At 43.5% G+C, this 18475-nt stretch overlaps 1 protein-coding gene across 1 annotated transcript in view; it reads right to left on the bottom strand.

The window, feature by feature from the left end:
* RPGRIP1 (RPGR interacting protein 1) overlaps nt 1-18475 on the bottom strand; it is a 50745-nt gene that overhangs the window by 16725 nt on the left and 15545 nt on the right. Inside the window, exons 10-18 of the mRNA XM_088469940.1 lie at nt 18232-18378; nt 14442-14515; nt 14214-14353; nt 13682-13842; nt 11116-11421; nt 10609-10726; nt 8839-9285; nt 8296-8435; nt 7793-8141 (exon numbers count right to left, since the gene is read on the bottom strand). Of these exons, the coding sequence (XP_088326066.1) occupies nt 7793-8141; nt 8296-8435; nt 8839-9285; nt 10609-10726; nt 11116-11421; nt 13682-13842; nt 14214-14353; nt 14442-14515; nt 18232-18378 (1882 nt within the window). The remainder of the gene's footprint in view (nt 1-7792; nt 8142-8295; nt 8436-8838; nt 9286-10608; nt 10727-11115; nt 11422-13681; nt 13843-14213; nt 14354-14441; nt 14516-18231; nt 18379-18475) is intronic.

Genomic DNA, 18475 nt, shown 5'->3' with positions numbered 1-18475 from the left:
CCATTGGTTGTTTACAGACCTTGCATGCACTACTGACCTAGATCAGCGCAGTGTTTAATGAACTGATAGTGCCTATTCCTTCCCTTGACAAGGCTCCCTGAGTATACGCATCATTACTTTTCTGTTCCAGATGGTCACCGTCGTGTTACACTGGGACAGAGGGCCTGATTGAGGTCCTGATGCTGAGCGCTCGCAAGCAGGTCGATGGTGCCCAAGTGCTCCGTCGTGCGCATGCGCGAGACCCGAATAACGACGGCCAAACCGTCGTTATGGGTCTCGCACCAAAGGGGGCGTGCTGTCGAGGGTGATTGACAGCACGCCCCCTTTGGTGGGAGTGCCGGGGGCGTGGCTGCCCACACGGAGGCGTTCCCATGGGAATGTCTACCGTCTGGGGCCGGCCCCACTGACATCACTAGTGATGTCAGTGGGAGTGCTTTTGTCTGCGATAGAGCCAAAAGCACTCCAGGGCTTGCGGCAGCAAGACCATACCGCAGGGTCTCGTCGCATGCCCGATGGTCGCAATGGTCTTGACCATCGCGACCATCATTTTGGCCACTCGCTATAGCTGTGGGTGGTCACCCACAGCTATGCGAGCGGCCAGGAGGCCGCTCCAAATAGTTACAGGGCCGGCCCTGATTCAGAGCGAGAGACCAGACGCTGGTTATAAAATCAAGGCAATTACTGACGACAAGCTCAACTCCACACATCCTGCAGAGGAGCATCTACTCCGAGGAGATCTTAGTGTGTTCAGGCAGCAAGAGAATGGTCAGAATGCATAGACTTTTAGGTGGCTCAGAAACAGTGCCAAGAAGTCGCTACCCATTCTATAGGCCTGATTCATGTACGATATGCCAATGTTTTCACAAATGGAGAAATATTCTGCCAGTGCACGTGCATCAAGGTACATTACCAGAGTTGGATGCTGCAAGTCTTTAATAACAGCATGATTGACAGGCAGGTGGTGGCTATAGGGAGTGTCAGCTAAAAATGCTGGTGGGTCTCCACCTTTACGGAGGCATATCACATCCAGCGTCTGCGATACCCTACACGGTTAACATGGCTCGGGTGTCTGTTCCAGTGGCCATTCTGAGTGACCATAGATTTATTCAGTGAGTTGGTGTTTGCTTGATCTTCATCTGATGCTGAGTATGTGTATGACACTGTGGACAGCTGTGATGGCCTGTAGCACAGTTACCGGTAGGCAACACAAACGATCGCTTAGGGCCCGGTGGTCCCAGGAGGCCTACCAACAGGGCTGTATAATGGATGTCATTTTTGCTTGCGACTGCCTTTTTGAATACTCCCGGGCTCCAGCAGCCTGTCACCGCATGGATTGAACAGTTGCCAAGTGGTGGCTCCAGCTCACACCGCTTTGTGGGAGGGAATCTCCAGCTGAATTAAGCTAACATTGCTGCCTCCAGGTGGGGGATTGGTGTGGGCGGAGCCACCAGCACTGATGGGGAGTTAGAGGCGGGTGCAGTGATGCATTGTGCCAATCACCTTTAGCCCCACCCCCAGAACGTAGTGACAGTTTAAGATGACGGGCAACTCCATTCAAGAACCACATCTGGCCACACACTGCAGTAAGTGACCTGTGCTTCCTGTCTCAGCAACTCTGTCCTTGCCCTGCTCTCTTTACTTCACATTATATGCCTGTCTGTCTCCCCAGTCTTTGTGTATGTCTCTATGTGCTCCTCCCCCTTAGCAGTGTGTATGTTTTCATGTCCCCCTACACCCACCAGCGTGTGTCTGTCTCCATGTCCCCCTCTCCAATCAGCAGTGTGTATGTCTCCATGCCCCCCCCTCCCAGGGCCGCCATCAGGGGTGGACCATTGGGCCTGGAGTCCTGGGCCTGGAGAGAGTGGTGAGAGAGGGGAGCCCTGTAGCAGCGGCAGCCAGGGATGGTAAAGAGAATGGCTATACATCGCCGACAGTATTTCAACTATTAGGTGTCGCCGCTGACTGCAAGCCAGCCAGAGCTTGCGGAATGGCATCCTATTAGGAGCAGTCGATCCTGATTGGATGCCAGTTCACAAGCTGTGATTGGCTCGTGGCCCGCGCTGTAGTTGAAATGCTGTCGGCAATGTATAGCTATTCTCTTTACCATCCCTGGCTGCCACTGCCACCCGGGCCCCCATGTCTTCTATCTGCACCATCTGAAGAAACCTCTAAGGTACTCCTTGACCTTGCTGTGTGTTTGCCCCTAGTACAGTCAGCCTTCCCTGCCCTATCTCCCCCTGTAGTCCAACCAGCCTTCCCTGTCTCTCCTTAGTCCAGCCAGCCTTCCCTGCCCTATGCCTCCCCCGTAATCCAGCTAGCCTTCCCTGTCTCTCTCTAGTACAGCATGACTTACCCCCCCAAGTCCAGCCAGTGTTCCCTGAACTCCCCCCAAGTCCAGCCAGCATTCCTTGTCCCCCCCCAGTCAAGCCAGCATTCCCTGTCTCCCTCAATTCAGCCAGCCTTTCCTGTCCCCCCCAGTCCTGCTAGCCTTCTCTGCCCTGTGCCTCCCCCCACCTAGTCCAGCCAGCCAGCCAGCCTTTTTCTGCCCTGTGTCCTGCACTTCCCCTTTCTTTTTGACTTTTTCTGTAGATCTTTCTTTTTCAGTGTATTTTAGGTGGATCTGGCTTATTTTAGGTGATCCGAGTGCCACGACTGGACGCGCTAAGTATATATATATATATATATATATATATCCAAGAAGCATCCGGCACTCAATAAACTATTAAACAAATGCCAGAGTGCCCGAACCATCCATCACCACGTATGGAACATATAAACTGCACACAAGTGTGGCACTCCCGTTATGTCTTCAAAAAGTTATATTGAAATAGAAAAAGTTGTCATATCCACAAGTCAACGTTTCGGTCCATATATGCACCTTTGTCAAGACAATTTATATAACAGCAAAATACACAGGTATCTATTAGGGGTGAGCGGGTTCGGATTTCTGAAATCCGAACCCCCCCGATCCGAGGCCGATCCAAGTCAGGCTCGACTTTTCCCGCCTGACTCGGATCTGAAATCGAGGCAAAACGTCATCATCCCACCTTCCAGGTCTCGCGGGTTTTGGATTCTATATAAGGTACCCACGTCAGCGCCATTTTCTCACTCGGCTGTGGACATTGAAGAGTGAGGGTGGGAGTTAGGGCTGGCTGGGCTGTGTAGTGTAGTGCAGTGTAGTGTTGTGCTGCTGTTGTCCATAGGGGCTGTGTCCACTCCTCCAAAGTCCATAGGGGCTGGCTGTGTTGTGCTGTGCTGCTGTTGTCCATAGGGGCTGTGTCCACTCCTCCAAAGTCCATAGGGGCTGGCTGTGTTGTGCTGTGCTGCTGTTGTCCATAGGGGCTTTGTCCACTCCTCCAAAGTCCATAGGGGCTGGCTGTGTTGTGCTGCTGTTGTCCATAGGGGCTGTGTCCACTACTCCAAAGTCCATAGGGGCTGGCTGGGCTGTGTTGTGCAGTCAGTTGTCCATAGGGGCTGTGTCCACTCCAAAGTCCTGTGCAGTGTCCCAGTCCTAAAGGGGTACTGTAGTGTTGTCCAGGGGGTGATCTGTCCATCAGGGGTGCTCCCCCCAAGTGCAAAAGAAAAATAAATTGCTGTGTTTGAGAATTGTGTGCACAGTAGCCGCACGTGCATCAACAAAGTAGTGCCAAGCGTGCGCCTGTGTCATAAGTAAAGGGCCAGCTGGCTCGTCCGTTAAAGGGTGGTGTAACCCCCAAAGTGCACTCCAAACAAAAAAATATATATATTTTCTGTGTTTGTGAATTGTGTGCACTGTGGCTGCACGTGCATCAACAAAGGAGCAGCGCCAAGCGTGCACCTATGTCCCACAAGTCTGTTAAAGGGTAGTGTAACCCCCAAAGTGCACTCCACAAAAAATAAACAATTCTTTTTTTTCTGTGCTTTTGTGCGAAATATATGCACAGTAGCCGCACGTGCATCAACACAGCAGCCGTGCCAAGCGTGCGCCTGTGTCATAAGTCAAGGGCCGGTTTGAACATCTGGTCCAGACTGAAGGACGTGCCAACAATTTCTGACATGTCTACTGTCACTGCATATGATACTGTCACCACTGACAGAATGGTGGAGGAATTATTTTCTGTGTTTGTGAATTGTGTGCACTGTGGCTGCACGTGCATCAACAAAGGAGCAGCGCCAAGCGTGCGTCTGTCTGTTAAAGGGTGGTGTAACCCCCAAAGTGCACTCCAAAAAAAATAATTTTTTTTTTTTTTTCTGTCTTTGTGAATTGTGTGGGCTGTATCCGCTCCTGCATCCTCAAACGCAACAGCACCAAGAGTGCGTCTGTCTGTTAAAGGGTGGTGTAACTCCCAAAGTGCGCTCCAAAAAAAATTCTTCTTTTTTTTTCTGTCTTTGTGAAATGTGTGGGCTGTAGCCGCACCTGCATCCTCAAAGCAGCAGCGACAAGCATGCATCTGTCTGTTAAAGGGTGGTGTAACCCCCAAAATGCGCTCCAACGAAAATAAAATAATCTTCTTTTTTTCTGTGTTTGTGTGTGAAATGTATGCGCAGTAGCCACACCTGCATCCTCAAAGCAGCAGTGACAAGCGTGTGTCTGTCTGTTAAAGGGTGGTGTAACCCTCAAAGTGCCCGCCATAAAAAATTCTTATTTTTTTTCCTGTCTTTGTGAATTGTGTGGGCTGTAGCCGCACCTGCATACTCAAAGCAGCAGCGCCAAGCATGCGTCTGTCTGTTAAAGGGTGGTGTAACCCCCAAAGTGCGCTCCACAAAAAATAACTAATTTTTTTTTTCCTGTCTTTGTGAAATGTGTGGGCTGTAGCCGCACCTGCATCCTCAAAGCAGCAGCGACAAGCGTGCGTCTGTCTGTTAAAGGGTGGTGTAACCCCCAAAGTGCGCTCCAACAATAATAAAATAATCTTCTTTTTTTTCTGTCTTTGTGAAATGTGTGGGCTGTAGCCGCACCTGCATCCTCAAAGCAGCAGCGACAAGCGTGCGTCTGTCTGTTAAAGGGTGGTGTAACCCCCAAAGTGCGCTCCAACAAAAATAAAATAATCTTCTTTTTTTCTGTGTTTGTGTGTGAAATGTATGCGCAGTAGCCGCACCTGCACCATCAAAGCACCAGCAACAAGCGTGCATCTGTCTGTTAAAGGTTGGTGTAACCCTCAAAGTGCGCTCCACAAAAAATAAAAAAATCTTTTTTTTTCTGTCTTTGTGAAATGTGTGGGCTGTAGCCGCACCTGCATCCTCAAAGCAGCAGCGACAAGCGTGCGTCTGTCTGTTAAAGGGTGGTGTAACCCCCAAAATGCGCTCCAACATAAATAAAATAATCTTTTTTTCTGTGTTTGTGTGTGAAATGTATGCGTAGTAGCCGCACCTGCATCCTCAAAGCAGCAGTGACAAGCGTGTGTCTGTCTGTTAAAGGGTGGTGTAACCCTCAAAGTGCGCTCCACAAAAAATATATATATATTTTTTTCTGTCTTTGTAAAATGTGTGGGCTGTAGCCGCACCTGCATCCTCAAAGCAGCAGCGACAAGTGTGCGTCTGTCTGTTAAAGGAATACATCGGTGACAGCATCCAAGTTGGCATGTCAGACAGTCCGTACCTGTACTGGCAGGAAAAAGAGGCAATTTGGAGGCCCCTGTACAAACTGGTTCTATTTTACCTGAGTTGCCCCCCTCCAGTGTTTACTCCGAAAGAGTGTTTAGTGCAGCCGGGAACCTTGTCAGCGAAAGGCGTAGGAGGTTGCTTCCACAAAATGTGGAGAAGATGATGTTCATAAAAATGAATTATCAACTCTTCCAGGGAGACCAGCCTCCAGAAAGTACAGAGTGACCTGTGGTGGTGGATTCCAGCGGGGACGAATTAATACCCTGTGAGGATGAGGATGTACACAACACTGAAGAGGGTGAGGAATCGGTGAATGAGGAGGATGAGGACGACATCTTGCCTCCATAGAGCCAGTTTGTGCAGGGACAGATTAATTGCCAGCTTGTTTTGTGGGGGCCCAAACGAACCAATAATTTCAACCACAATCATGTGGCAGACCCTGGTGCTGAAATGATTGGTTTGTTAAAGTGTGCATGTCCTGTTTATACAACATAAGGGTGGGTGGGAGGGCCCAAGGACAATTCCATCTTGCACCTCTTTTTTTTCTTTGCATTATGTACTGTTTGGGGCCTAGTTTTTCAAACTGCCATCCTGTCTGCCACTGCAGTGTCACTCCTAGATGGGCCACGTGTTTGTGCCGCCCACTCGTGTCGCTTACCATAGTCATCCAGCTACCTCGGTGCAACCTTTTGGACATAAAAACACTATTGTGAGGTGTGAGGTGTTCAGAATAGACTGGAAATGAGTGGAAATTAAAGTTATTGAGGTTAATAATAGCATAGGAGCAGAAAAACACATTCTGTGATTTTAGCTGTTTTTATGCTTTTTTTCAAAAAAATTCAGATCCAAAACACAAAACCCAGAACCCAAAACACGGAAGGGTGGTTTTGGCAAAACCAATCCAGATCCAAAACACGAAGAAAGATCCAGATCCAAAACCAAAACACAAAAAGTGGCCGGTGCACACCCCTAGTATCTATGCAGTATATATATATATATATATATGTATATATATATATATATATATATATATATATATATATATATATATATATATATATATATAAATGTAGAATCAACATTGATTTCCATATATTTATAGATTATTTGAGAGTTTTTAAACTGGTTTATAAGTCAATATATGTCCCACCCCTGATGTAGCTCCGCCCACCTCTGATCCATCCCCCTTGGGAGGCCCAGCCTATTTTGACTGTACCGGGTCCCACAATTTCTGATGGCAGCCATGCCCCCTCCCATCAGCAGTTTGTATGTCTCCATGTGTTTCTCCCTCCCAGTCACTAATGTGTATGTCTCCATGCCCACCTCCCCCTCCCCCAGTCACCAGTGTGTATATACCTCCCAGATCTCTTGCTCCAAGTATAGTGCTGATGCAAATGCGCACTGATAGTGATAATGGTTACTTCAACAAGTGGACAGATGCCATGCAGCCTGACTTGCAACTGACTTGCGTAGAGCTCCAAATCAGGCTCTAATGGGTCTATTCATCATCACTTCATTTATACAAATGAGGTGAAAAAATTAAATTTTCACCTACTTTTGTATAATTTAGGTCTCAGACCCATTCATCATTCATGTAATACAGAAGGTATCACAGATATCTCCTGGTTACAAATGTGTCTCGATAATTTCCACAATCCTCAAACTTTAGTATGGGGATGTAGAAATTATGAAATTCATCAAATGCTTTTTTTTCGGAACTTGACTGAGAAATTGTACTTCACCCTGAGATGGTGTAAACAGCCCCCGATAATCTTCACAGGCTGCTGTTCCAACGGCAGTCTGTGAATATTTACACCTCTAAGGGGTCTAACATACTAACTCGCCGTGAGCACCGGAGCAATTCACCATTGCTCTGGCGTGGAGACAACTGATCTGAAAATAAAGCATCCGCAATCAAGCTCAGAAAATATTGTATTATCGGAGCTTGATGAATTCTGTCCCCATACTAGTGTATGGGGACAGCGGGCCATTCCGTGAGAGAAAGGTAAGCAGGAGATATCTGTGATATCTTCTTGATGAATGGCCCGATAACTTAATTTCACCTACTTTTGTAGAAGTTAAGTGATATTGAATAGACCCCTAAGTATTCTAAATGATGGGTTGAGTAAAAGGTAAGTGTGAACTCCAGTAAGATCTGAATGTTGACATAGTGAAATTTCATTTTTGGTATTAGTTCCCCTACTCTTACCTTGAATGCTGTTCCCCTGTGCCAGGCTCAGCAGTGGCACTTCAGCTTTTCCCAAGTAATGTCCTGGCTGTGACTCTTCATCATCAAATACATAAACATTTAGACGCTCCCGGTGGAGATATTGTTCCAGATCAGTGGTCAACCGTAAAGGGTAGACAGCTTCATCTCCAAACTGCGGGTTGTTGCTACAGGGTATGATGGTGGTGGAGTGGTCTGGGTGATGGTAGAAACGATAAACAATATATGGACTGGGTTGATGCCCCAAACAGCTCACTTTTAGACTTCTGCAACCCCAGATTCGGATAGTCAAGTCATTCCGAAATCCACTATCTAACACTGATATCCTTGCCTAAAGAACAAGAAGAAAAACAAACAGTAAAAACTCATCAGTTATTTACAGTCTGAGCAGAATCTGACTTCACTCCTTCATATTTAGGTACCCTATCTTTGTCCATTTTATATACAGTATTACACATTTCTCTCTTCCGGTTCATTCTTCTCACCTTTTCTGCACCGCCAGGTCTGCCAGTGGATAGATAGCTGTGTGCTTTGCTTCTTTGTTTTTGGAGACACTGAGCACGAGACAGGGGTCCATGCATTCGCAGCCAGAAGTTCAATTCTCCTAACTTTTGTCCAGTGGCATCTAAAGATTGTAAGCAGTGTAATCATTGTATTAATACCTGAAACCATTTTCCTTTCATTGACTATTTTTAATATTCACATCATGAATAGAAAGTAAATAATCTGAATAACTACAGTGTTAAGTGCCAACTTCCCCAATTATCTACTGTTCACTTACCAGGAAAATACTGAAATAAAAGTGCAGCCAATCTGATCAGAATATCACATTACTACAAGTTATAACATAATGTTTACCAAAATCACATCATAGATAACAATAAATAGTAATAAAAAAACAAGAAACATCATAGATTAAATATCTAAAACTAAAAAAACAAAATATCAAACCAACATCCAGAAATAAAGCACAGTCAATTTCTGATCAAGAGAATGCTTCACATTGATTGTTATGATAGAGATTGTACCATTTAGAATGATAGAGCTGTATACTCGGTCTGTAGTTTGCAGTACCGAGTCCATTTTCAGCCGACCCCGTGCCAGTTCACAGTGCTCCCCACCGATGACTTGATAAAGCTCCACTGTTAGTGTCCCAACCCTTAGGTAGCGCAGGAATTCAGGATCTGGTGTTACCGCATAAGAAGAAGTGAAGTTGTATTGTGGGCTGATGCCAGTTACAACAGGGGTGGCATGAGTCTCAAAGTCGTACAATGAATAGATACAGAAAGTAATTGGCTGAGGATCTTCAATAATGCTTATGCCATAAGGGGTAAAACAGATACTGCCAATATTGACCTCAAAAAGAGTTTCCCCACGATGTAGGGAAGGTGGAGAGACACAGATTTCAGAAGAGGGAAAATCTTCAGTACTAAGCCTGACAGGATATGTACCATATGCAACATCCTTCAGCTGGGCTGGAAAGAGACAGAAACTAAATTCAATATATTGTTGATATACTATGGCGCATTTAACATTGTGGGTCAAATATTCTGCCCTAGCAAAGCAATGATTAGTATGATTGTTCAGGTACAAAGTATAAGCAATAACAGGACCAACGAATGGGCAGGAACAGGAGTTGTTTTCCTTAGATCCAAGTACAACAAATGTACAGAATCCAATCAACTATGTTTTATAAATTTGTTTTGTGTATTAAAAACATTTTTACATTTAACTGTCGTTCTGTTCCCCTCATATTAGGCTGCATTATACCAAAAAACTAGGGCCAACACTGCTTGTCATTTTGCAACCAATTTCCCAGTCTTTGGGCAGTTCCTAATAGCATAGGAGCCAATGTTTGTGTATATACCTGAATATGTACATGGTGGAGAGAGAGAAAACAATCCTAATATTCCACCTTAGTACCACTGTATGACCCTGCTATTCATTAGCATCATATTTTATGTGTTTCTTTTAAATACTTCTTGGTTCATTTTGATTTATGTCTTAAATTACAATGGTGGGAGATTGGGGTTATCGTTATCAGTCGTGTGTTTGAAGGTTTATATTACATCAGTTGAAGTGTAACTAGAACTGCACTTTCCTCTAAAACTGCATCTGGAATGTGTAGAATACATGAGAGTGTAAGTATAGGAAAAAATAAAGTCTTATGGCAGAGAGAAATAAGATCTCAAATAAGGAAACACCCATGTACTGCAAAACCTTCTTCACCCCTTTTTCTCATACAAATAATCTCATTCAAGTAAATAAACGATGTTCATCTATGAACAGTGCCCATAATCATAAAGTGCTTAAATTTGCAAAAGCATGGGAGCATAAGTGCAAACATAGGAGCATTGCATCACAAAATAACATTTATGCTGCTGGTTTGAAGATTTTTGTATGGTCATAAATCAGCCTACATGCATGAGAAGTAGGGATGTACAGGCTCGGATTGTTTCGAATTTTCTTGCCAAATTCGGATTTTTCCCGCCAAAATTCGGGTCTCAGAAAGAGGCAAACATCATTCCTGGACAAAAGTCCATGAAAGATGATGTTTGTCCATGAAAGATGACATTTTGCCTCTTTCTGAGACCTGATTTTTGGCGGGAAAAATCCGAACTAATCCGAGCCTGTACATCTCTAATGAGAAGTAGACTGCACATCTCTATGTCATATATTAAATCCAAGAATAATCTCAGAATCTATGTAGGTAAATAAATAAATACATCCTGATCTCTAATCAGGCATCCTGTACACTTACAGTATATACAGTAAAGCAACATATGGAATAATGGTACCTTCCAATATCTGGATCCTGGAGTTGCGCTGAAGCAGTCTGGCTTCAATTTCCCGCTCCCTTTCTTCTCTTTCTCGGCTTTCACACTCTGCCTTAAGTTTCACAGACTTCAGCTCATCCTGTCATTGGGAGGAAAGAAAGAGCAAGGTAAAAGAAGTGGAAAAGAATATACAATAAAATAAACATGAAGATGATATGAGAACATGTACGCACTGTAGAGATTAATCAGGGATGCAATGACTTGTACATGCCTGGCGTGTTTAGACAGATTACAACAATGTATTTATTAATGTCATATTGTCCTCTATTGTAAGTAATCCCTATATTGAAGTTGAACATGAAGTCTATAGGCTACTTCAGTCAAATATTAGTCTTTCATTCAGGCCTGACAAAATCTTCCATATGTTGTAAATTATTTCATAAGAACATTTGTTAGAGACCCATTACCGGTCCCAGGTTGATGTTTCTTTTGGACATTAAGTGAATAATACATAGGTGACTTGGTTACCTGGTAATCCTTGTTGATTTTATGCTGCAAGAATAACATCTCCCGAATTTTCTCTAGTTCAAGAATGGTCTCAGCGTGAGCGGCATCCATTTCCCGCATCTTCCTTTGTCTTTCCCGCTCTATCTCTCTCCTCTCCTCCTCTTCCTGTATCCGGAGATCTGCACACCCCATATCAGATTTTGCTTCATGTTGTCTCTGCTTACTGTCTCTCTCTTTTTCTTTGTTCCTCTCTCTTCCTTTATCCAATAGATCTTCCTCACCACAACTGATTCCTCTCAGTCTTCGATAGTCTTCCATATTGCCAACCTACAATAAATCAGGTAGAATAAGTAATCATCTTATTAACTCAGAATTCTTCTCCTGGTTACTTTGTAGTTCAGAAGAATAAGCTAATACACTACTGTAGTTGACAATTGAAACTACATCATATTACTGTTATATATGTTGGTAGCTGCTCAATCACTTCAGTAATATCACTCAGGTGCATGTAAGGGAGGGGTTATTCTATACAAGAAAAAGTATTCCCCCAGCACTCAGAATGAAGTTTATAGATAGATGAACTATGGATTGTAAGCTTGCGAGCAGGGCCCTCTTACCCTTATGTATGTCATGTATGTATGTATGTATGTCTTTTACAACCCAGTATAATGTTAATGTTGATTCAAATTGTAAAGCGCAACGGAATTTGCTGCACTATATAAGAAACTGTTAATAAATAAATATATAAATAAATAAATAAATAAATAAATCAGCAATAAGATTTGACAAACTACATGGTGGTAGATAATTCAGATATCTCAGTTGCATATATTTGCAAAAATATGGTTAAGCCTCCAGGCCATCTCACAGCTTCTATGATACTGGAGGCCCCTAATACTTGGTCAAAGTCTGGGGTGCAGAACCCCCAAAAAGCCGGTTAAGGCCAGCCACCCAGGGAAGCACACCAGTGAAAGACTAAAGTGTTAGTTTTTGCTTTATTCTTATTAACACTTACTATGTGTGAATAGGTGATAGAGGTGAATGGTGTAATTAAAATGCTAAGAAAAAAAATTAAAATAAATAAATAAAAATATATATGCTAAGAGAAAAAATATAATTTGAAGGTGTTAAAGTGCTAAATAATGTGTTAAACTGTGCCACCCCAGAGCAGCCTGGCCACACCAACCCCAAGGGGCACTGCACCCCAAAACTGATAACTATATCCAATTTGGGTCATATAATTGCCCAATATAAGGCCACATGATAAAGGCACATACATATATACCTGACTTGAGAGCCAGCTTACTTTGGAGTCACCCCTAACTCCACCTAATGGCACTACAAGAACCGGCATGACCTCGAAACACTGGTCCTATCTATGCCTCTCAGAACAGCAATATATGTTGGTATCTGCTCAATCACTTCAGTAATATCACTCAGGTGCATGTAAGGGAGGGGTTGTGTACCATTATCATGTGGCCTTATATTGGGCAATTATATGACCCAAATTGGATATAGTTATCAGTTTTGGGGATGAGTTTGGGGTGCGGTGCCCCCTGGCGTTGGTGTTGCCAGGCTACTCTGGGGTGGCATACTTTAACACATTATTTAGCACTTTAACACCTTCAAATTATATTTTTTTCTCTTAGCATATATATATATATATTTATTTTTATTTATTGTTTTCTTAGCATTTTAATTACACCTTTCACCTCTATCACCTATTAACACATAGTTTTTGCTTTATTCTTATTAACACTTATTAACACTTTAGTCTTTCACTGGTGTGCTTCCCTGGAGTGGCTGGGCTTTGCTGGCTTTTTGGGGTTCTGCACCCCATACTTTGACCAAGTATTAGGGACCTCCAGTATCAGAGAAGCCATGACGTGGCCTGGAGGCTTAGCCATAGTTTTGCAAATATATGCAACTGAGATCTCTGAATTATCTACCACCATGGAGTTTTTCAAATCTTATCATCTTACTGTCGTCTCAGACACCAAGTGCTGGGGGCTTAAATTAACTAAAATTGTAACTGACCTACAGAAATTAAAGTTACGCAGCTAAATAAAAATTTTCAATAAGCAAAAATGTTAACATCTAATATATTTATTTCACTTGGCATGTATCAGAAGGAGTACCTCTAGCAATTGTGGTATAGTATGCTTTTGCGGTAGGTCCTGTTAAGTTACTAACACATGTAGAAACAAAATAATATATTGTTTCTCTCATCCTCATAACTAACTTAACTTTTTTGGTGGAGGCTGGAGGGGGGAGGGGGGATGTGGTAGATATAAAAGCATTAAATAGTGGAACTTTAGCTCAAACCAAGCTTAATGTTCCATGCATGCTCCATGCCCCACAAATTCTCACTAGGGCTAAACAGCAGCAGCCAGAGCTGTAAGTAATTCTCATCTTTCTAGATTATTCACTAAAATGATAGCTGCGCTTTGTTGGGCTGCAGAAAATGAAAATAAATTGCAGCACTACATTAGTGATTTACAGCAATGTATAGTATTATCATAGTAAATCTCACACTTTATTTAAAATGTAAAGGTCACCATGGATTTTTGCAGCACATATTTTTCACCTGAACTTGTGGTGTAATTTCCTTCTCACAAGGAACCTTCTTAGCAGCCACTGAAGATAAAATGGTTGATACTCTGTCCTGAAGATTGTGGATTTCTTGCATCTTTTCGAGCAGTTGATACTGCAGCTGGGAGATTTCCTGTTTTAGGTGAATATTTTGTTCTGAGAATGGCAGGGGAGATGGTTACAGTACTTAGGGGTCTATTTACTAAGCTGTGTTAGGAGATAAAGTAAACGGTGATTAGATGCCAGCCAATCAGCTCCTAGCTACCATGTCACAGGCTGTGTTTGAAAAATGGCAGTTAGGAGCTGATTTGCTGGTACCTTATCACTGTTCACTTTATCTCCTCCTAACACAGCTTCGTAAATAAACCCCTTAGAGTCCAATGTAGTAATGACCGCACAAGTAATACCTTACCGTATTGCCAACAACTATTGGTCATATCATATTACTTATGTTTGCCTGATTTCTGAGCATCAATTAAGTCCTGTTTAATGCTTTTCAATAATAGTTATTAGTATTTCCTGTTAACCTCTCTCATGCTGAAGTTGCTCCTTGCTTTGCGTTAGATCAAACACTTGGCAATGATTTTGTCCCTCCAGTCTTGTAATCTGGGCCTTCAACTCGGCTTCTGTTGCTTTCCAGGAGTTCACACGCTCTGAATCCAGAGAGCTGACAAAACAATGTGAACAATCTCTCATGGATATTCAGGTCATCTATAAATGCCTCATGTTATCTCACCTGGCTTTTCTCAGCTCACCTTTTAAGAAGGTTCTCATAGTTTTCCTTGATAAGTTCTTTCTCCTTCTCCAGGTCACAAACCCTCTCCTGAAACTGAAATAAAGCCACACTGTTACTGTTCGCCTTCAGATAGCAGTGCTGACAGCATTATACACTATCACAGCAGGGGGACTAACGCAGTTATCTATACCATTGTAACTGGTTAAAGTTCCTTCTGCTTAAAGGAGAGACTATGCACCAAAAATGTTACAACTTCTTACCATCAACAAGAGAAGGACGTCCACTCTACCTATCATAATAGTCTACTGATGACAACTTGAGGCAGCTTATGTTATAGATACACAGACTTTCTATTATGTACAATTAGAGATGACACCTTTAGCATAGGTGAAAATAATTTAAATATACAATAATTGTTCTTTATTCATGAAGACTGAGTAAAGCTGGCCACACATCTAAAGATTATCTTTCCAACCAGCCAACTAGCTGGAACAAAAAGCAAATGACAATTGATCGTTGGCTCCCAAACACAGGAAAATGGACAAAACTGTTGTTCAGACTAATTAGTTAGATGGATTGAACCATCTTGTCTGAAGGACTGATTTTGCCAATTTTTTAGTGTTTAAGTACAAACAGACAATTGTCCTTTGCTCCCATACATTACCCGATTTTTGCTACAACCACCCAAATAGTTGGCTGGTTGGAAATATGATCTTTAAGTTTGTGACCAGCTTTACAAACACGGGGTCTCATTCAGACCCGCTCGCGAGCGCTGAGCGCTCGCAAGCAGGTCGATGTTTCCCAAATGCGCATGCGCACGACGTAGGCACCTCCGTCGTGTGCATGCGGGAGACCCGGATAACGACGGGGAAGCCGTCGTTATGGGTCTCGCACCAAAGGGGGCGTGCTGTCGATGGTGATTGACAGCACGCCCCCTTTGGTGGGCATGCTGGAGGCGTGGCTGCCCAGATAGAGGCGTTCCCATGGAAACGCCTACCGTCTGGGTCTGGCCCCACTGACATCACTAGTGATGTCAGTGGGAGTGATTTTGGCTCTGATAGATCCAAAATCACTCCAGGGCTTGCGGCAACGAGACCCTACCGCAGTGTCTCGTCGCAAGCCTGATGGTCACGATGGTCTTGACCATCATCATGGACGCTCGCATAAGCTGTGGGTGGTAACCCACAGCTATGCGAGCGTCCAAGAGGCCGCCTCGCTAAAAAAAAAAACACACCCTGATTCAGAGCGGGCGCTCGTTCAGAGCGTCCGGCTCTGAATCAGGCCCACTGTTCTATTGGGGAAATCAGATAGTTGGAGTAAAGTGTGGCTAGTAGGGTGAAAAGGAGATGTTTTTATTATACCCACAGGATCTCATTTATGAACGCCACCATGCCAATCACTTTATATTGCATTGGGGCACCTGGATGGTCCCCTCAGCACACTTCAAGTTACAAAGTTACTTTCTGGAACCTAGAGACACCTCTGCAAACTAGATATGTGCTTTGGTTTGAGGGAAAATTTGAAGAACCACTCTGTGAGAAAGTGTAAACATCACATTTAGATGCACCCCTGTCATTAAATGGTAATTCTTTCTCTACTGGTGTAGCTGCTTTTTCTGTTGTCTCTACTCTCTGGTTTAGCTGTATTTAAGTTTTAAATGAATCATGTAGGCAAAGGCACCTAGAATTCTGGTGAATGTACAGGGTACAATAGTCTGAATCTCCAACTCTGAGATGGTTCACAATTCAAGTGCTTGCATTGAGTAAAGATGTCGGTGTGCTCTTTTGTAGATCAAGAAACATTCTCAAATGTGCCCTTACCCCCCTTTATCTCATTTCATTAATTTATCTCTACAAAATTAAATCTCATTATGGCAGTAAAATAGAATATTAGAGGAGTGCCTGCTCAATATTCTGCAGCAAATGACCCCTGTTGTGGCCTACTCTTCCCATTGCATGGTGCAAATTTCTTGTCCACACAAATCTTGATCTGCAAACCCTTGTACTTTGTCAGGCATTACGGCGCATATTGAAATGCATTACATCACCCATAACTAGGTTTATTGTAGTTTGTGCTATGTATGTGAGGCCCAATGTATCATACATACAAACACTGAATATACTCATTATCTGAGAAAACACTTCCAATGTAACTCATGTACAACACCTGATAGTATCTGATAGGAACTTTCTTCCAGTACAGTGCTGCTTTCATTCCCTTCAAGGCCCCAATCAATCACATGATCTTCAAATAAATGATGAACTTTTCTGCTGTCTTCTGGTTTATAATGAAACATGCTGGGGCAGCATAGTACTTTGAAATAGTCACGTCCCCGAAAAGATGTAGTATGAGGACAATTTGGCATTGCCATTCCTCTTTTTGTTTCTGGGCTGTCAATGTTTGGACAGACAGTCATACTATTACTTTTTACTGTATTGTAACATTGTTACTTTACTTTGCAATCAGTTAACCCTTGGTGCTGCACAGAAACTGATTTTATTTCAACTGCTAGCTGGGATACCTGGCATTGCCTGGGTTGAAGAATGGACACTGAAGTACACCTGCAGCCTTTATTTGTTTACATTGTCCTTACCTATAACCCCATTCCATTGATCCTGAAAAGGACCTCACTGTTAGCATACAAACAGTGGCGTAACTACCGTGGGTGCATGGGGTGAGGCTGCTATTGTGCCTGAGCTGCCTCCATGGCCCGCCGCTCTCCCTGCACCCAGTCACACACACAAGGTGGGCCGGTCCAGTCAGGGTCGCCGAGGGGGGCCCGGGTTTCAGTGGTGTTGATTTGGTGCTGGCCCACCAGCTGATTACAGCTGGCACACTGGCAGGCAGGCAGACATTGAGACATGGAGAGACAGCGCCACTGGTCGCAATGCAATCGGAGCTCATGGACCGGCAGCTAATCAGCAGTGGCGGTTCCTGAGTGGCTGCCAGTCCGGAAGCTCTGATTGGCTTGCGACCGGCGCCAGATTCAAATTGCACCGGCGCTGTCTGTCCATGTCTGCCACTGTCTGCTGGTGCACCAGCTGTAATTAGCTGCTGGCTGCTGATGGCACACAGGGGTAGGCGAGAGGCTGCTGGAGGGACATGGGGAGGTGAGTTGCTGGGGGATCATAATGTGTAAAGGGCATTACTGTGTGGCATAATGTTATAAGGGGCATTACTGTGTGGCATAATGTGTAAGGGGCACTACTATTGTGTGGAATAATGTGTTATATGGGAAACTACTACTATGCAGCATAATCTGTAAATTGCATTACTATGTGGTATAATGTGTAAGGGGCATTACTGTGTAGTGTAAGGGGCATTACTGTGTGATATAATGTATAAGGGACACTACTACTGCATGGCATAATGTGTATAAGGGGTACTACTGTGTGGCATAACCTAAATGGGCTCTGTGTGGCATAACCTGAATGGGCTCTGTGTGGGGGCAAATGGATGTCTTTTTTTTTTACTTCATGACACAATCTTTGTCATCACAGCACTTGCCAGCCCACCATGCGGTTGAATTAGTTTTTCTTACCAGACCCTAATGCAGGAGTCTCCCAGAAAAGTGTCATTATCTTTCGCCTCAACATTTTTATTGTTTTTGTAAAAAAAATCAACATCTGTCTGGTTCCTGGTTACTATTCAAGATTGTAAACCTTACGAGCACAAAACAAATAACAATGTTTTCAAAGCTTATTATTATAAATGTCCTATAAGAATTAGAAAATGAGATTATATTTTGTAGAATAATTTCTCAACTAAAGTCATTGATACTTCTCACTAGGATGCTACTGATCCTTTACCTCAAGAAGTGACCTCTGAAGGGTAGCAACGTTCTGCTGATCAACATCCATTGCCACCACTTTGCCCCTTTCTTCTTTTAGTTGTGAACTGAGATCCTCCAATTGAGCCAACACAGCTTTGTGACTCAGTGTCAGTGACTTTTGCTTCTACCAGGATAAAAAGACAAATATTTACCAGTTCCCAATAGAACTTTGGGTTCAGTACATTTTACAGTTTACAAGTAGCCACTGCTGGGGCTCTACA

Source organism: Taudactylus pleione, unplaced genomic scaffold (assembly GCF_031769625.1).
Source record: "Taudactylus pleione unplaced genomic scaffold, aTauple2 ptg000095l, whole genome shotgun sequence".
Taxonomy (NCBI): domain Eukaryota; kingdom Metazoa; phylum Chordata; class Amphibia; order Anura; family Myobatrachidae; genus Taudactylus; species Taudactylus pleione.
This window is presented reverse-complemented; position numbering and strand designations above follow the sequence as displayed.